Consider the following 20,713-nt stretch of genomic DNA (forward strand, 5'->3'; position numbering starts at 1 on the left):
ATAACATCACAGAATGCTTAACAGGCTCCAAAAAAGAATACCATATTAATCTCACAGTTAGATGCTTCCCGATTGAAGAACAAGCCATGTGTTTGCATGGTCCGTTGTCATGTAAACAAAGATACTACAGAAACACTGCACACCTCACTGTTGCTTCTTTATCTTACAGTTTGGCAGAAAAGCTACAGCTTGTGGAAGCAACAAGACCACATCTGGACAATGTAATGAGTGCCAATGGTAATCCATGAAAGGGAAATTACTTTGACTAGGCCTTCTCTATCCATGTCTTAAACAATATCGTTTTGGTCTAGTTTTTTTTCAGACGGCCCACAATCTGGCATTTATAAAGAATAGCTTAGCAGTCGTCTAATCAACAACCACAGGTCTGGGGTCAATTATATTTCACCTTTGAGGAGGTGGGATTTTTATTATTAATTTATTGAATTTCAGTTCACCCCCTGTATTGAAGTGGAATCGGCCCCAGCCCTGCTCTGTATGCAGTGGGCCAGGGAGACACAGTCCTGGGGCAGAGTTTGGCCCCTAATGCCTTCAGGGGCTGACACACTAGTGAAAAGTCCACACTCTGCTTTTCTGTTTTTGTGCTTGTGACAGTAAACCAAGTAAACCAGGATCAATTTTTAGTCTACGACCCAAAGACATCTGTCCTGATTATCCTGCCTCAAATGCCATCATATAGGGAAATGCTGGGGTAGTGTGCTCATTGGTTAGTTGAACGAGACTGGCTTGGCTTGGCAATGGGCTTCAGTCATGTTGTTTGCTCCTCACAACAGCTACCACAGGGCGTGGGCTTGTTAAGGGGGGGGGTTAATGTCTGCATTGTCATCAGTTTTTTGCCAGGTCCCCCTTTCCCACAAATTAGCTAAACCTCCCTTGCCCCACCATCCTCCCCCCCCCCCCCCCCATAGGGCCAAACTCCCCTCCCTCCCTCCAAGTTTCTCTTTTCATGCTAATGGGAGTGTTATACCAAATGAAAAAGGAAGTGTGTAACCTTAACACTTCCTCACAATGCCCAAAATATATGCGAAGTGCCCTTGAAATGCTGTAAGGAAGTATACAGCGGAGGGAGGGAGAGTGGGAGGGTAAAGAGAGGATGGGGGGGGGGTAAATAAGGGCGTCACAGCTGGTTTATGGTGCTTGATAGAGTTGAGCTTTTTGACGAATTCGTGGACAAACCCATCAGCAGCACCTAAAATGTGGTGTGACAATACTATTGTTAAATGTTAAGAATGTGCTGGTTCGATTTAACTATGATTTAATTTACTCAAGCAGGTTATATTGACATTAATTAAAGGATTGTTTTATTTAGCAATATAAAGCATGCAACAGTTTTGTTTCCCAAGTTTTAATTACAACCATAAAGCAACAATAGTCCTTTTTAGAGTAGTCATTTCAAGGACAAAAACTAGTTTACGTTTAGTTGCTTTTACGCTTATAAAATGCAACAATATTAACCATGTGCTGGGCCAATTGTGCGCCGCCCTATGGTACTCCCAATCACGGCCTGTTGTGATACAGCCTGGAATCGAACCAGGGTCTGTAGTGATGTCTCTAGCACTGAGATGCAGTGCCGTGGACCGCTGCGCCACTCGGGAGCCCGAGACTGATGATTCTCGTGAAGGCTATAACATCAATGTTTTGAAACCAAAGAAACCGAACCTTTTCACATCAGAAACGTTCCGTTTTACAATACCTTGTTTCTTTCCAGGATCTTCTGTGAGAGAAAGCATTCAAGAACAAAGCTGGACATCCCATGAATGTCATTCGGTTGAATGTGAAACAACATTCAGCCTTTGTCACTGGTTTTCAATAGGCATCCCTGTGCTAATACAGTGTGCATTTATTTTACAGTATACCTTCCATCAATATCATGCATTTATTTAACTAGGCAAGTCAGTTAAGAACAAAGTCTTGTTTTCAATGACGGCCTAGGAACAGTGGGTTAACTGCCTTGTTCAGGGGCAGACCTACATTTTTACCATGTCAGCTCTGGGATTTGATCTTGCAACTTTTCAGTTACTAGTCCAACACTCTAACCACTAGGCTACCTGCTGCCCATTGATCTTCATGGGAGATGTAAATTGGGCAACATTTGATATGGAAGCAAACTTCAAGTTAGGATTCAATGTTTTGTGTGTCTTCGTTTCTGGACACTTTAGGTACAGTTGAAGTCGGAAGTTTACATACACCTTTAGCCAAATACATTTAAACTCCGTTTTTCACAATTCCTGACATTTAATCCTAGTAACAATTCCCTGTCTTAGGTCAGTTAGGCTCACCACTTTATTTTACAAATGTGAAATGTCAGAATAATAGTAGAGAGAATTATTTATTTAAACTTTTATTTCTTTCATCACGTTCCCAGTGGGTCAGAAGTTTACATACACTCAATTAGTATTTGGTAGCATTGCCTTTAAATTGTTTAACTTGGGTCAAACATTTTGGGTAGCCTTCCACAAGCTTCCCACAATAAGTTGGGTAAATTTTGGCCCATTCCTCCTGACAAAGCTGGTGTAACTGAGTCAGGTTTTTCATTTCTGCCCACACATTTTCTATGGGATTGAGGTCAGGGCTTGTGATGGCCACTCCAATACCTTGACTTTGTTGTCCTTAAGCCATTTTGCCACAACTTTGGAAGTATCCTTGGGGTCATTGTCCATTTGGAAGACCCATATGCGACCAAGCTATCCCAGGGGATCGTGTCTATTGCAGGTAAAGCCCACCAGGTGACGTTGCAGGGGGTCCATGAACTCTACGAGCTTGATGAGTCCCCACAGGTGTGGGGGGAGGAGCCTAGGGTCAACCATCTAGTCTTCATAAGTCAGTGTGTGTGTGCGTGTGTCTGTGCATAAGTGTGTGAGTGTGTATGAATGCATTCTTCTGATGCGTACCTCACTCAATAAAGCCTTTGTATCCCCTCACCTCTACAGGGAGAAACCTGGACAAAGAGATCCTACAGGAACAGTTCATCTCAACAGTACTAAAGGTGGGGGACAGGAACTAAACAAGAACTCCCCCCTCTCTCTCCTCATGGTGAACTATTCCAGTTTATTCTTGATACACTTCACATTTGGACCTACCTACTGCAATTGTGTTAATCCTCATAATTCTGGTGTTCCACTTCAGTCCAGGAGGACCTCAAAACGTTATGGTATTTACTGTTAATGATGACTACATGCCCAATCTGATAAGCATCTTATTGACTACAATACAGTAAGGTTTTACAGAAGACCAATTGTTGAGACTTGGTGTAATTGGGCCACTTGCTCACGGGCCAGATGCTATGAGGAAACATTAGATTTGTGTGTGAACGGACTTAATCCATAATCAACCATGTTGGCTATTTCATTACCCAGTGATACACCTGACCCTCAATCAAGATAAAGCGACAACTTGAAAATAGAGATGTGATTAGTGCCCTTACTGTCATTTTCTCTGTAAATGATTTGAAACTTTGGAAACCCTTAACAATACACCCCGAACAATGAATACCTTATTAATTGAAGTTTGAGTGTATTCCTCAATAGTTAGGCTGTTTTAGGTCTGTAAGTTGTTGGTGAAGTTAAGGTTTTGTACAGACTTTTATCAGATCTCAAAAGTGGTACAACACAAAATTAGGCTGGTCTGTAAATGTCCACGCGCTTGACTATTAGCTTGTGAATACGTTTGTTTAAATTATTGAAATAAACAAGAATCTGATTTAAAGATAGGTGTTTACAATATTTAATGTTTCCCTATTATTAAGTATTGACTGGAATTTTGTTGTAATGGCTAATAATTGTGAACTAGCGAATTGATTTAAACTCGGGTCTTGTCTGAAGGTGTTTAACTAACGTGCGAAAATCCAATGCGATATTCCACAAGGTGCGTAAAAACGCTACAAGCATATAACACCTTTGTTTTATTGTTGTGAAGTGACGTTGCATGGGGTCCCCATTCACATTCTGAATTACTAAGAATTATGCTGACAAGTCTCAGTCAAGGAATTTGCCATAGTGAGAAGATGTAGGGAGTTTTATTTTTGCGATTCATGTAAAATAACGAATTTAAATAAAATAGGTGGAAGTAAACGGCTAATTAGACGGATAATTGCCCTGTAAAATCGGATGGTTTGTCTTAAGTCAAATAAATTTTGGCTTATATTCTATGTTTACAATTTTACCCTATATAATAACTCAGTTAAACTTGTTAAAATGTCATTTTCTAACATCATTGTCTTGCCTAGTTCTAAATGTTCGTCTAATTTGCTGTGGCTATTATGTCCCGTAGCCCTATAGCTCCCCGTGCAGCTGCGCTGTGTTCAACCCGATTCTGATGCTTATTGGCTCGTTAAGTTGCCTCTATAGGCTCTTTACTCTCCCGGCCACGGGGAGCTGTCCCACGGCCATTTTCACGGACACACCACCTGCGGGCATCCCGAGGTGGCAAACTTAACGAAACCACGGGGGTCTGGGGTGTAAAACGCTGCGTTTATTATCAGCGGTAGGCGTGGTGTTCAAACTTCACATTGCATCCCCTGCTCCAGCCGAGCTACTGTGCTACTCTATTCTCTGCCGGACGGAGGCCCTGCGTAGTTTTAATAGGCCTAATTGAACAGGAAATGTGCCACGGTTATCGCTCTAATGTTGACCGTGAATAAAGTTGAACACACTGTATACCAATTAAGGGTATAAAGTTGACCGCAATGTATTTGCATTTGTAGACATAATGTGCCATGTCTGGAGCGGGACACTTTGATAGAAGGAACTGGATACGCATGAGGGATCTTGCTAAAATCACCATCTGATTCTACCCTCGCTTTGTAATAAATCATTTTTGCAAACTATATATAGGAACTACATTATGATAAGTTATATTTCATTTAAAAGTCTTATGCTCCATGAACTTTGAGGTGTCTGCATACTAGATCAATATTATGTATGTGAGGATTCTCCGGAATAGTTTTCCCTTTGTCTGCCCTGACACCCTGGGGCGAGGGACGTCTCTGATAGGTCTGAGTGTGACTGGGCTGTGGCGGGGGGTACAACAACAGCCCACTAATAAAAAACTAAACTCCCACGGTCAACACAAACAGGCTGACCAGGACCACAGGGACAGGACGAGCCGAGAAAGTCAGAGAATACATATATTTGTGCGCTTTTACGCGTGTTATGAATTAATGATACGGTGGTAAAAGTTTCGCTTTTACGCGTGTGTGGACGTTGTGGTCTGAGCCATGACCCTCTCCAAGGAGTATGAAACGTCCCAGCAGACTGGCTTGCCACTGAACGAGGCTGAAGTATACATAGCGGGAGAGGACGAGCCTCTCCTTGACCGGCATCTTCTCTACCGGACGGACAACACCAGGGAGCCTAGCTCATCCGCCGAGTCCAGCGTCGAACTGGACTGCTCTGAGTTCGACTCATCTGGGGAGAGCGAGAATAGTTTCTGTGCATACACATCTTCATTGGGAAGACCTCGCGGTTCTGTAAAGCCCCCGTATTCCTACATCGCTCTCATCACCATGGCAATCTTACAGTGTCCTCTGAAGAAACTGACGCTGAGTGGCATCTGCGACTTCATCAGCAACAAGTTCCCCTACTACCGGGAGAAGTTTCCGGCGTGGCAGAACTCCATCAGGCACAACCTGTCACTCAACGACTGTTTTATCAAGATTCCGAGAGAGCCTGGAAACGCAGGCAAAGGCAACTACTGGTCTCTGGACCCCGCATCTGAGGACATGTTTGACAACGGCAGCTTTCTCCGGCGCAGGAAGAGGTTTAAGAGAAACCAGCCGGAGTATATGAAAGATGGACTCATGTTTTACCCAAACTTTAGCTGTTACCGGCCTTACTGCGTCCAAAGCCAAGTGAGCGTACCGGCTGCCCCTCTCTGGTGTATGCCCGTTCAGGACGGGCTCGTGATGCTACCTTCCTCCTACCTACCATACCCGAGCCTAAGCAGCAGCTGTAAGGTAGTTGCCCCCATGGACTTCAGAAAGCACCTTTACGCAGCAACTCCCGCAGTACAGAAGGCTGCGAGCGAAACACATACGAAGTGTTCATTCAGTATTGACAGCATTATGACTAGAACCTTTCCTTATGTATCACATAACTCAAATCCACAGAACTCCAACCCCCATTGTTCTGTTGATCTTCCCACGGGCCCTGCTCGTTTGGTTCCCGAGCCTGATTCCAGCTCCAATAACAACATTCTGCCCAAGTGCAATGTTGAGCGCTGTTCCTTCAACAACAGAGAATGTCCAAATGCCTTACCTTAGTTGTTGAAGTGTTTGTTTGTTATAGCTTTTACCAAAGAAACCTCTGTGTTTGTATACAAGTGATAAAATGATCCAATGGAGGCACGTTTACGCATTTCTCAAAGAAAGTATTTAAACTGCATGTTGTTTATGTTCATTCAATGTTGAATACAGTATGTCAAATGAAGTTAATGTAAATATGAAGACTGATAATATATTTGTTAAAATGTGAAAGTGGAACAACTTTTGCCAAATGTTAAAAATCCATTGTATTTTGATTTTCGACATTGAAATGAAACAATAAAAATAGTTTGACCGTACCGTCAGTTTGCGGTGTTTGATTATGCTTAGGCCAACTTATTTCCTTCCCCACATTTTATTACACTTAGAAATTGATTGATAGTACAAAATAACCTGAGGAAATGATTGCACCTAAAGGTTTCCCATTTCAATTTCTGGAAAACCAGGTCTAAATTAGCAGGACTCTAATATATTGCACATAATTACTTCGCAAAAAGGCAAAATAGGCATCGGAACAGTAAATGACAGTTGTTATTGTGAATTATTGTAAGCGTAGGCTCATATTTATTTTCATAAATGTTGTTTGTCCTGTAATTGGCGAAACAACCCGTGTTTGTCAATAAAACACATCAGTCTCATCAGTACGAATTTCGTGCCCTGTTTTCTTTTATTGCAAATAATTATTGTAATATTTAATTGAGTCGCTTTTAAATACATTAAATATCCATTAAAATACAATTGATTCTATCTTAATTTCCTTACAAAATCGAATGAAAGCTTGAGAACGTCTGCATCCAGCTATCGGCCAGTTCAATGCTGCCACCGTGTGGCCCAGGTTTAATGCATTTCAATACAGACAACTACGTTTATAGGACCAATAGGCCTACAATTTTGAAAAAGCACGTTTTACAAAAATGTCTTTCCTTGATTTTGCTCCTGGTTGCGCTGTCCACTAAGTTATGCGTCAGTGAACCAGCCCATATGCTTCTCTCTGGCCACCCGTAACGCATCTTGCTCTTCTGATGTTAGCTTTTATGCATTATAGTACAAAGAGAGCGAGAGATATAGAGAGAGCTGCCATTAAATAAGACGCACTCCATTTGTGTCACAGTTTAGTTATCATTCTAGTCCATTAGCTTAAAGTACCATATTAAAACCAACTAGTGTGTTTTAATTTACCATGTACTATATTGCCTCAAATGTGGGACAGGGGAGGTCTGCTTGTGACGCATTGCTTTGCCCATGGCCAACAGTGCGCCCTCGGATCCTGCCTCGTAACTTTTCCGCATGTCTTTGACCGTTAACTACTTAATGCTCGCACACTGACACTGACAGTGCTTTGCCTTGTCCGGTTACAGCCCCAGCTCGACACAATTCTCCCTGTACTCCACCGGGCTATTTTTGTCCAGAGGCGCAGCTGATTGTAGGGGCTTTTGGCCCTCCCTGATTTTGGCAGGCGCATGTCCTTGTGGAGAGTCGGGCTTATTTGGAGAATAGGGAGTTGTCAGGCGGAAGAGAAGACTTGGCTTAATATTACATTAGCCTATCCAAAGCTCTCACTGCACGTTTTCTGTGGCATGTGTTTAAAACCTACAGCAGGCCTATAACTAGCATATATCTCAAACCGAGTTTATAAGCCAAGGAATTTGTTGACGGGGATTTATCATCTTAATAGCCATCCCCCTGGAAAGCGCTGGTGTGCTGTCATTGCGTAAACGCATCCCCCACCTCCCTCGAAAGTGCTACTTCTGGAGGACTAGAGCGGACATCACTGGACGTCTCACCTCCCTAACACAGTCTGTCTCCTACATATGTTTGACTCTCCACCTCTATCCAGCCGACAGTGAGTCATCCCCGGTATAGCCAGTCGACCCGCCACTCCCGGTGGGTTCTTGTGCGGAGGATGGAGACAAACCCCATTCCCGTGGTAACGGTCCAGACGAGCCCGTTTGATGACCAGCGGCCCGGTACTAACGGGCTGCGGCGGAAGACGGCTGTGTTCGAGGGCAAGAAGAACTACCTGCAGAACTACATCCAAAGTGTACTGTCGTCCATCGACCTGAGGGACCGCCAGGGATGCACGATGGTGGTGGGCAGCGACGGACGCTACTTCAGCCGAGCAGCCACGGAGATTATAGTTCAGATGGCCGCTGCCAACGGGGTAAGACAAGAATGTAATTCCAGAAAGTTTGGAATGGTTCAAGGTTCGTGATGATGATGATGATCATGATAAACGAAGCACAGAAATAGCATAATAAACCATGGTATTTTATTGTTAATCCTCCATATGCCTATGGGTCGTATAAACTATGGTTTATACAGCTGAAACTCTAGGCAAGTGCATACAAGGGAATGCTGGACACTAGTTTACCTAGCATAGCCTGCTCTGTTTATGCGCCTCTGAAACGATTAGTCAATCCAGTGGTCTTGTGTTAACAACACTCAGAATTATGGCGATAGGCGTACGTGCATATAGATAGGCAGGCTATGTTACAACCTAAAGCTTATACCCTCTCCCAGTGTCAGTGTGTTTGTTTGTGTGTGTGCGTGCGCGGGCCTGCGTGAGTGGCGGAGCCTTTTAACCAATTGCGCAGGGCGCTTGGAAAGGACAGCAGTCTATTCTCAGATCTATGCGACAACAAGCTTGGTGAAATACCTAAATGAAAAACTGAGGGGAATGTATTTGTTTTGAGATGGGTCTATTTTTTTCTGCTGGCTCAGTTTAATGTCTCCTGCTTTATCGGCTGTTCAATCCCTCGTCCACTCCTGCCCACGCGCCACTCAGCTACATTCCTCCCTGCTTCGTTCGAAGCTTGGGGGATACCCAGTTTAGTGGCCACGAGCCAAACTCACAGGAGATAAGCGCGGGGAAGACATTGAAAGAATATTTGTGAAATTCTGGGGGCAGAGTATGGAATGATGATAGGCGTGACCTACAACGGGTCGCTGACAGGGCAAGGCAGGTGTTAAGTGCGCACCCAAAGTGCACTATTCGATCCAAAGCGATGTCTGGGATATGTTTAAATATATATTTTTATTTTTTACGGGGAGAGAATGTTGTCATTAACACAGCTGATTTTATTTGGTTTTCAAACCATACAATTTTTTTTGCTCTTATGCCAAAAACAAGGTAACCGGGTTTGATTGAATAGAGCCAAGAGTATCTCTCTCTCGAAATCCTGAAGTGAGGAGATGCGCCGACGTCATAATAATTAATTCCACAAGAATGAGGACACTTTTATTTAGAATAGTTGAGATGCTATAGCCTAGGGACAGAACATGCGAGACTGTTCGCGCTACTTCAATAAATGGATGTAGACGCACATGATGACTGTCTGGAATGTAGCCTAGTCCAAGCCTGATAGAGCGTCTGGAACCTCAGTCCGTGCCAAATTCTGGACGCATCTGGTCTGGAAAGATGAAGCCCTGAGCGTCATGACATAAGCCACATGACCAGTTCTAGAAAACATCTCTTGACTAAAGAGTTCTGAAGCTCATTACAATAAAGACATGCGAATTAAATCATTCTGTAAGCTACACTGAGCTAGTCTTGAGTTGCGATGTATGATACAATTAATTACTTCAATATGTACATAGGTCCCAGAATAAGATTCAGTCAGCTAAAGTTCCTCAAACTCTCCCTCTGTCTGTTTCTTTCAGATTGGTCGGCTGGTGATTGGACACAACGGCCTCCTCTCCACCCCTGCTGTGTCCTGCATCATCAGGAAAATCAAGGCTATTGGTGGAATCATCCTGACAGCCAGTCACAATCCAGGAGGCCCCGGGGGAGACTTTGGGGTCAAATTCAACGTGGCCAATGGAGGTGAGGTGCTTATTTGACTGATTGCTGTCAACCTGCCAGCCAGTCAATTTGTCAGTCAGTTAAAGGATTGATGGATGTCCTCCTACCTAAGGAGTTTTCTTTTCACCACTGATACTTGTGCTTGCTCTTCTTGGCTTTATGCCCAGGTTATTAGTGGGCTCTTTATTATAAATGTGTTTGTTAAAAGTGCTATATGAATACAATATTGGTGATTTATTGACTGAGTTAAGAGAGTTGGCACCATAGCCCACTCACAGCCCCAGCAATTATCTGTGTATTCTCTTAACAAGGAATACTCACCTATTCCTGAAGTTCCATCATGGACAGGCCTTCCGGGTTTTACTGTGGAATCTCAGTCATCTTCCAGTCCTATAAATAGAGCAAAGTGGTGTTGCTCTCCTCATCCCTCATGTCTCACGCAACAGTAGTTATCTTTCAGAGCCCACAGACTGTGGCTCTCAAAAGGATTCTACACAATGTTCACTTTGTCAATGTCTACATGACTCCAGTAGCTTCTTTACAATCCTCACATGGTGTATAGAAGATTATGACTACTCAGTAATATGACCGCTCAATCTAGAGCAAAATGTTATTTAACTTCCTATGAATAACAGTTGTGCATTAATATGCCATCATAGGCTTCGCTGTTCTTAAACATGTACAGTGCCTTGCAAAAGTATTCATCCCCCTTTTCCTATTTTGTTGCATTACAACCTGTAATTTAAATAGATTTTTTTTTTTTGGGGGGGGGGGGGGGGGATTTCATGCAAAGGACATACACAAAATAGTCCAAATTGGTGAAGTGAAATGAAAAAAATAACTTGGTTAAAAAGATACATTTAAAAAATAAATGGAGGGGCCTCCCGGGTGGTGCAGTGGTTAAGGGTGCTGTACTGCAGCGCCAGCTGTGCCACCAGAGACTCTGGGTTAGCGCCCAGGCTCTGTCATAACAGGCCGAGACCGGGAGGTCCGTGGGGCGACGCACAATTGGCCTAGCGTCGTATGGGTTAGGGAGGGGTTGGCCGGTAGGGATATCCTTGTCTCATTGCGCACCAGCGACTCCTGTGGCGGGCCGGGCGCAGTGCGCGCTAACCAAGGTTGCCAGGTGTACGGTGTTTCCTCCGACACATTGGTGCGGCTGGCTTCCGGGTTGGATGCGCGCTGCATTAAGAAGCAATGCGGCTTGGTTGGGTTGTGTATCGGAGGACGCATGACTTTCAACCTTCATCTCTCCCGAGCCCGTACGGGAGTTGTAGCGATGAGACAAGATAGTAGCTACTAAAAAACAATTGGATACCACGAAATTGGGGAGAAAACGGGGTAAAAAAATAAATATTTAAAAAAAATAAAAAAATGGATAAGTGGTGCTTGCATATGTTTTCACCCCCTTTGCCTCTAAGTAAGATCTGGTGCAAGTCCACCTGTGTGCAATCTAAGTGTCACATGATCTCAGTATACGCTACCGTTCAAAAGTTTGGGGTCACTTAGAAATGTCCTTGTTTTTGAAAGAAAAGCACATTTTTTTGTCCATTAAAAAAACATCAAATTGATCAGAAATACATAACATTGATAATGTTGTAAAGTCCTATTGTAGCTAGAAACTGATTATTTTTAATGGAATATCTTCATAGGCGTACAGAGGCCCATTATCAGCAACCATCACTCCTGTGTTCCAATGGCACGTTGTGTTAGCTAATCCAAGTTTATAATTTTAAAAGGCTAATTGATCATAAGAAAACCCTTTTGCAATTATGTTAGCATAGCTGAAATCTGTTGTTCTGATTAAAGAAGCAATAAACTGTCCTTCTTTAGACTAGTTGAGTATCTGAAGAATCAGCATTTGTGGGTTCGATTACAGGCTCAAAATGGCCAGAAACAAATAGCTTTCTTCTGAAACTCATCAGTCTAATCTTGTTCTGAGAAATTAAGGCTATTCCATGAGAGAAATTGCCAAGAAACTGAAGATCTCGTACAACGCTGTGTAATACTCCCTTCACAGAACAGCGCAAACTGGCCCTAACCAGAATAGAAAGAGGAGTGGGAGGCCCCGCTGCACAACTGAGCAAGAGGACAAGTACATTAGAGTGTCTAGTTTGAGAAACAGACGCCTCACAAGTCCTCAACTGGCAGCTTCATGAAATAGTACCCACAAACACCAGTCTCAATGTCAACGGTGAAGAGGCGACTCCGGGATGCTGGCCTTCTAGGGTTTCTGGGGTTTCAAATCATTTACAGAGAAAATGACAGTAAGGGCACTAATCACATCTCTATTTTGAAGTTGTCGCTTTACCTTGATTGAGGGTCAGGTGTATCACTGGGTAATGAGATAGCCAACATGGTTGATTATGGATTAAGTCCGCTCACACACTAATCTAATGTTTCCTCATAGCATCTGGCCCGTGATCAAGTGGCCCAATTACACCAAGTCTCAACAATTAGCTCTCCGTAAAATCTGATTGTATTGTAGTCAATAAGATGCTTATCAGATTTGGCATGTAGTCATCATTAACAGTAAATACCATAACGTTTTGAGGTCCTCCTGGACTGAAGTTGAACTCAAGAATTATGAGGATTAACACAATTGCAGTAGGTAGGTCCAAATGTGAAGTGTATCAGGAATAAACTGGAATAGTTCACCATGAGGAGAGAGAGGGGGGAGTTCTTGTTTAGTTCCTGTCCCCCACCTTTAGTACTGTTGAGATGAACTGTTCCTGTAGGATCTCTTTGTCCAGGTTTCTCCCTGTAGAGGTGAGGGGATACAAAGGCTTTATTGAGTGAGGTACACATCAGAAGAATGCATTCATACACACTCACACACTTATGCTCAGACACACACACAGTGCTGACATATGAAGACTAGGTGGTTGACCCTAGGCTCCTCCCCCTGTAACATCACCTGGTGGGCTTTACCTGCGACATGATCCCCTGGGATAGCACACACACACACACACACACACACACACACACACACACACACACACACACACACACACACACACACACACACACACATAGTTCAGAGACTTAGACATACATACAGTACATCTGTTCTGAAAGTCCCCAAAGTCTGCAACACCACTAAGCAAGGGGCATCATGAAGACCCAGGAGGTCTCCAAACAGGTCAGGGCCAAAGTTGTGGAAAAGTACAGATCAGGGTTGGGTTATAAAAAAATATCAGAAACTTTGAACATTCCACTGAGCACCATTAAATCCATAATAAAAAAATTGAAAGAATATGGCACCTCAACAATCCTGCCAAGAGAGGGCCGCCCACCAAAACTCACGGACCAGGCAAGGAGGACATTAATCAGAGAGGCAACAAAGAGACCAAAGATAACCCTGAAGGAGTTGCACTGCTCCACAGCAGAGAATAGAGTATCTGTCCATAGGGCCACTTTAAGCCATACACTCCACAGAGCTGGGCTTTATGGAGGAGTGCCCAGAAAAAAGCCATTGCTTAAAGAAAAAAATCCAAACACATGGCAGAAGGTACTCTGGTCAGATGAGACTAAAATGTAGGTTTTTGGCCATCAAGGAAAACGTCTGGAAATGTCTGACACAAACCCAACACTTCTCATTACCCGAGAACACCATCCCCACAGTGAAGCATGGTGGTGGCAGCATCATGCTGTGGGGATGTTTTTCATCGGCAGGGACTGGGAAACTGGTCACAATTAAAGGAATGATGGATGGCGCTAAATAAAGAGAAATTGTTGAGGGAAACGTGTTTCAGTCTTCCAGAGATGTGAGACTTGGACGGACAGAGGTTCACCTTTCAGCAGGACAATGACCCTAAGCATACTGCTAAAGAAACACTCGGGTGGTTTAAGAGGGAATATTTAAATGTCTTGGAATGGCCTAGTCAAAGCCCAGACCTCAATCCAATTGCGAGTCTCTGGTTTGACTTAAAGATTGCTGTACACCAGCAGAACCCATACAACTTGAAGGAACTGGAGCAGTTTTGCCTTGAAGAATGGGCAAAAATGTCAATGGCTAGATGTGCCAAGCTTATAGACACATACCCCAAAAGACATGCAGCTGTAATTGCTGCAAAAGGAGGCTCTACAAAGTATTGACTTTGGGGGGGTGAATAGTTATGCACGCTCAAGTTTTCAGTTCTTCTTTTCTTTTTTCTTGTTTGTTTCACAATAAATAAATAAAATGTATCTTCAAAGTGGTAGGCATGTTGTGTAAATGAAATGATACAAACCCCCCAGAAATCAATTTTAATTCCAGGTTGGAAGGCAACAAAATAGGAAAAATGCCAAGTGGGATGAATACTTTCGCAAGCCACTGTATAACAACAACCATAGGCCAGGAACAGGGTACATAATGTGCAAATATTGGTGTCCATGGTAACCGTGTCCCCCCCCCCCCCCAATAGGCCCGTCTCCAGACACGGTGATGGAGAAGATTGCCCAGGTGAGTAGGACGCTGGAGGAGTATGCCATATGTCCTGACCTCCGCATTGACCTGGCCAGGCTGGGACGCCACGACTTTGACCTGGAGAACAAGTTCAAACCCTTCAGAGGTACTGGACACACACACGGGCTAGACACACACAGACCAGACGCACACAGAGCCAGGGGCATAGAAGCCACTCTGACATTGGGGGGAACTATTTTCCTATGTGGGATTTTTTGTTGTTGAAAAAATAGGCTTTAAATGCTCATTTCTAGTGACTTTTGAAAAAAGGGTACAGAAAAATATGAACTTACAAATGGTCAAATTTACAAGGCTTAAGGGGGCCCTTGTAGAGGGGCACGTACTCCGATATAGTCCAATCAGTCTTGAGGGCCATGGCCATTCCTACTGTACTGAATACCAGTGTGACTGTTAATGTGCATATATTCAATTACACAACCATTTTGTACTCTTTCTCTGCTACTGTATGATTCATTTCCTAGTATTTTTCTCACTTCCACAATGTCAGGTTGTTACAACTGCTGCTCTACATACAGTATGGGTTGAAACTTAATGTAATATTTTCAACTTATAATACAGTTATTATACTGTGTTAAAAACTGTTTTGATAAATAATAAAATATCATCATGGCTGCCTCTCTCATGCATGAAGTTAACACATGCAATACACCCTCGACTTAAACTGCTATCGTTTCATCAGAGACCATATTTGATCATTCCGATTGATTCACACTCTGACAGATCATCAGTCTATGAACTCTATGAGCTTGGAGAGGCACTTCTCACTGTCTTACCTGCTCTCCCTCTCTGCTATCTGTCTGTCCGTGGGAATCATCATCGTTGCCTCTCTCCTGAATGAAGTTAACACATGCATTACACCCTCTAGACCAGGGCTTCCCCACCTCGGCCCATGCAACCCCAAGGAGTGTACGTTTTGGTTTTTGCCCTAGCACTACCCAGCTGATTCAAATAATCAACTAATCAACCAGCTTTGGAAATTTGAATAAGCTGTGTAGTGTTAGGGCAAAAACTAAAACGTGCAACCCTTGGGTTCCTTAGAACCGAGTTTGGAAAACGCTGCCCTAGACCCCTCAGACTCAACTCTGGACCGTGAAGCCAGTTCCAATCCTTTTTTTTCATTGTTCCCCTCTAATCAGGGACTGATTTAGACCTGGGACACCAGGTGGGCGTAATTAATTATCAGGAAGAACAGAAAACTAGCAGGTTTGTAGGGTAAGAGTTGACTGCCCCTGCTGTAGACCAAGGATGGGCAATTTTGATGGGGGTCGGGGCCACAAAAAATCAGAACTCATCACGAGGGACTGCAGTGGCTGTCAGGTCTGATTACCCACATCCATACCCACACCTGCAGTCAGAGTCGCCCCTAGCGTTTGGGGGCCCTAAATGAAATTTAGTTGGTGGTTAATTCTACTCCGCCCCATGAGACAAATGTCTTGCAATTTCCTGGAGAGAAATGTTTTCAGTTTTTAATATAATATCTGAGTGAGAGTGACTAACAAAATCAATGGGGGCTCCCTGGTCGGTAATTCGACCATAATTACTACAAGTTTAGATAGCTGGCTAGACATGCATTTTGTTAGCTGACATGGCTAATTGAGTGACTCTCAGTGACTGACATAACAAGGGTGTGGGCAGTCTATGTTGTTTTTTCTATGATTTTGGGATGTTTTCTATTTCTATGTTTCGGCCTAGTATGGTTCTCAATCAGAGGCAGGTGTCATTAGTTGTCTCTGATTGAGAATCATACTTAGGTAGCCTGGGTTTGACTGTTTGTTTATGGGTGATTGTCTATGTTGGTTGCTTGTGTCAGCACAGTTCTCATTATAGCTTCACGGTCGTTATTCGTTTATTGTTTTGTATAGTTTGTATTCAGTGTTCAGTGCTTTCTTTAATTAAAAACTTCATCATGAACACATACCACGCTGCATTTTGGTCCGTTCCTTACGACGATCGTGACAGTTACATTACAGCTTTAACCAAAAATTGATTCAATCGTTCCCCCCCCCCCATCAATCTATACCCCGTAATGACATAGAAAAAAACAATACAATTTTTTTTTTTATATCACATTCACATAAGTATTCAGACCCTTTGCTCAGTACTTTGTTTAAACACCTTTGGAAGCGATTACAGCCTCAAGTCTTCTTGGGTATGATGCTACAAGCTTGGCACACCTGTTTGGGGAGTTTCTCCTATTCTTCTCTGCAGATCCTCTCAAGCTCTGTTAGGTTGGATGGGGAGAGTCGCTGCACAGCAATTTCAGGTCTCCCCAGAGATGTTTGATCAGGTTCAAGTCCATGCTCTGGCTGGGCCACTCAAGGACATTAAGAGACTTGTCCTGAAGCCATTCCTGCGTTGTCTTGGCTGTGTGCTTAGGGTCGTTGTCCTGTTGGAAGGTCAACCTTCACCCCCAGTCTGAGGTCCTGAGTGCTCTGAAGCAAGTTTTCATCAAGGATCTCTCTGTACTTTGCTCCATTCATCTTTCCCCTTGATCCTGACTAGTTTCCCAGTCCTTGCCACTGAAAACATCCCCACAACATTATGCTGCCACCACCATGCTACACCGTAGGGATGGAGCCAGGTTTCCTCCAGACGTGACGCTTGGAATTCAGGCCAAAGAGTTCAAACTTGGTTTCATCAGACCAGAAAATATTTTCTCATGGTCTTGAGAGTCTTTAGGTGCCTTTTGGCAAACTCCAAGCAGGCTGTCCTGTACCTTTTACTGAGGAGTGGCTTCCGTCTGGCCACTCTACCATAAAGCCCTGATTGGTGGAGTGCTGCAGAGATGGTTGTCTTTCTGGAAGGTTATGCCATCTCCACAGAGGAACTCTGGAGCTTTGTCAGAATGACCTTCCGGTTCTTTGTCACCTACCTGACCAAGGCCCTTCTTACCCGATTGCTCAGTTTGGCTGGGCGGCCAGCTCTAGGAAGAGTCTTGGTGATTCCAATATTCTTCAATTTAAGAATGATGGATGCCACTGTGTTCTTGGGAACCTTCAATGCGGCAGACAATTTTTGTTACAATTCCCCAGATCTGTGCCTCGACACAATCCTGTCTTGGAGCTCTACGGGCAATTCCTTCAACCTCATGGCTTGGTTTTTGCACTGACATGAACTGTCAACTGTGGGACCTTATATAAACAGACCTTTGCCTTTCCAAATCTTGTCCAATCAATTGAAGTCTGAATACTTATGTAAATAAAGTATTACTCTTTTTCATCTTGAATACATTTGCAAACATAAAAAAAATATGTTTTTGCTTCGTCATAATGGGGTAATCTATGTAGATTGATGAGGGGGAAACATTATTTAATCAATTTTAGAATAAGGCTGTAACGTAACAAAATTACAATAAATTGAAGGGGTCTGAATACTTTCCGAATGCACTGTACGTTCACACACTCACACGCCAGGCATACACAGTCTCACCGCACATACACTCTGTTCTTGCATACAAGTAGCATACATGCTATTGGATGGATAGACACATGCAGATACACACTAGACTCTGAGCCACTGCCCTCCTCTTCTGTGTGTTGTTAGTTGAGATAGTGGACTCGGTGGAGTTGTACCTCAACCTGCTGAGAACCATCTTTGACTTCAACGCCATCAAGAGCCTTCTGACAGGACCTGAACAGCTGAAGATACGCATAGACGCCATGAACGGAGGTAGGACAATGCTAATAAAGACCAAAGTAATTACAGTATTGTATCAGGTGCTTACCAGTGATTATATTGTATTGTGTGCTATTGTATTTTGTTGTATTGTATTATATTCCATTGTATTATTTTGTATTATATTGTACTCTATTGTCAGTGATGGGTCTGTACGTGCGCCGTATCATGTGTGATGAGCTGGGGGCTCCTGCCAATGCGGCTGTCAACTGTGTCCCCATGGAGGACTTTGGGGGCCGGCCTCCAGAGCCCAACCTCACATACGCAGCCCCATTGGTTGATGCCATGAAGGGCGGAGACATTGGTTTCGGAGCTGCGTTCGATGCAGACGGGGTAAGACATCTGAGGAGGAGAGGAAGACTGCCTTCACAAAGTATAGTATTCACTTGACTTTTTCCACATTTTGTTGTGTTACAGCAGTGGTATTCAAACTTTTTCAGCGGGGACCCCATTTTTTCCCACAAGAATTTCTTGCGACCCCACCCAAAATCTAATGACACCATCTTAAAATCATTACGTTTCGATTTTTACATCAACAAATAACCTTCAATTCATTGCATTTTCATCTCTTATCAAAATGAAAAGAAACCAATAAATACATTAATTCAATAAAATTGTATCTTTCTTAAAAACATTTGTATATTGTCCCATACAATAATCTGTACTCTTAACTGTTATTTTTATTTTTATTTTGGTGATCCCACTGCAGAACTTGACTTTGAATACTTTGTTAATACTTTTTTTCACTGGCCTACACGCCATAATGTCAAAGTGGAATTATGTTTTTTGGACATTTTTACTAATTAATTAATGAAAGCTGAAATGTCTTCAGTCAATAAGTATTCAACCCCTTTGTTATGGCAACGCTAAAAAATCTAAGTTACATGGACTCACTCTGTGTGCAAAACCGTATTTAACATGATTTTTTAATGACTATCTCATCTATGTACCCCACACATACAATTATCTTCAAGGTCCCTCAGTTGAGCACTGAATTTTAAACACAGATTCAACTACAAATACCATGGAGGTTTTCCAATGCCTCGCAAAGGGCACCTATTGGTAGATGGGTAAAAATGTAACAAATCAGACATTGAATAACCCTTTGAGCATGGTAAAGTTATTAATTATATAGTGGATGGTATATCAATACACTCAGTCACTACAAAGATACAGGTGTCATTCCTAACTCAGTTGACGGAGAGCAGGGATTTAACAATGGAAACTTTAAAACAGTTATGGAGTTTAATGGCTGTGATAGGAGAAAACTGAGGATGGATCAACAACATTGTAGTTACTCCACAATACTAACCTAACTGATAGAGTGAAAAGAAGGAAGCTTGTACAGAATAAAACATGCATCCTGATTTCAATATGGCACTAAAGTAATACTGTGAAAAATGTATCAAAGCAATGAAATTTTGTCCTGAATACAAATCCAATACAACACATTACTGAGTACCACTCTCCATATTTTCAAGCATAGTGGTGGCTGCATCATGTTATGGGTATGCTTGTAATTGTTAAGGACTGGGGTGTTTTTCAGGATATTTTTTTTTACGGAATGGAGCGAAGCACAGGCAAAATCCTAGAGGAAAACCTGGTTCTGTCTGCTTTCCACCAGACACTGGAAGATTAATTCATCTTTCAGCAGAACAATAACCTAAACACAAGGCCAAATCTACACGGGAGTTGCTGAGTGGCAGAGTTACAGTTTTGATTTAAATCTGCTTGAAAATCTATGGCTACCTGAAAATGGTTGTCTAGTACTGATCAACAACCAATTTGACAGAGCTTGAATAAAGTGTGGAAAGCTTTTGGAGACTTACCCAGAAAGACTCTGTAATCACTGCCACAAAGCGATTCTATACATTTGCAAAAAATTCCAAAAACATGTTTTCACTTCATCATTATGGGGTATTGTTTGTAGATGGGTGAGAGAAAAATCAATTTATTCCATTTTGATTTCAGGCTGTAACACAATAAAGTGTGGAATATGTCAAGGGGTATGAATACTTTCTGAAGGCACTGTATAATGTACAAAGTACTACAATACACTTTCAGGGGAGCTGATGAGGACATTTGATGAGCATGTTTGATTCTGCTTCATTGGGCAGCGTTTACACTTTTGGGACTATTCCATTGGTTCCTTGGCAGCAAGCCAAATCAAGCCAAATCAAGTATTTGAAAGAAGAAAAAAAAACTTGACCTATGTGGACCCAGGTCTGCTTTCTAATGGGAACGTGGAATTGCCTTTATTTGTTTTTGTCTGCATTTATTTCCTTGTCAATAGCAGGATGTTAGGCAATGGGACCAGCTAATATCTGTGACAGACATCTCTTTTTCCCCCACAACATCTCACATAGTAATTTGTACCAGCGCCACGCTCACGCACATTAGCCTAACTCAATTACCGGGCCGAGCATCGGGAGAATTATGTCACTCTTTTGTGTTCCATTGGAGCCCTCTCCCAGTGCTTACAGTGTTGCAT

The 20,713-nt window shown here is 42.8% G+C and overlaps 2 protein-coding genes across 3 annotated transcripts in view; both read left to right on the plus strand.

Annotated features, from left to right (window-relative positions):
* The first annotated feature begins 5,014 nt into the window (after positions 1–5,014).
* Positions 5,015–6,870, plus strand: foxd5 (forkhead box D5). Its single transcript, XM_020463579.2, has one exon. It carries the CDS (start codon positions 5,234–5,236, stop codon positions 6,275–6,277), a length of 1,044 nt encoding a protein of 347 aa, XP_020319168.1. The 5' UTR covers positions 5,015–5,233; the 3' UTR covers positions 6,278–6,870.
* A 920-nt stretch (positions 6,871–7,790) lies between these two features.
* The window catches only part of pgm5 (phosphoglucomutase 5), a 46,289-nt gene continuing 33,366 nt past the window's right edge, over positions 7,791–20,713 (plus strand). For both annotated transcript variants that reach the window (XR_004205656.1, XM_020474792.2), the window contains exons 1-5: positions 7,791–8,438; positions 9,938–10,100; positions 14,486–14,632; positions 18,091–18,216; positions 18,365–18,555. Coding sequence is in view for 1 of the 2 variants with exons in the window: in XM_020474792.2 (XP_020330381.1) it covers positions 8,181–8,438; positions 9,938–10,100; positions 14,486–14,632; positions 18,091–18,216; positions 18,365–18,555 (885 nt within the window). In the remaining variant the exon portion in view is untranslated. The remainder of the gene's footprint in view (positions 8,439–9,937; positions 10,101–14,485; positions 14,633–18,090; positions 18,217–18,364; positions 18,556–20,713) is intronic.

Source organism: Oncorhynchus kisutch, linkage group LG3 (genome assembly GCF_002021735.2).
Source record: "Oncorhynchus kisutch isolate 150728-3 linkage group LG3, Okis_V2, whole genome shotgun sequence".
In the NCBI taxonomy this organism is placed as follows: domain Eukaryota; kingdom Metazoa; phylum Chordata; class Actinopteri; order Salmoniformes; family Salmonidae; genus Oncorhynchus; species Oncorhynchus kisutch.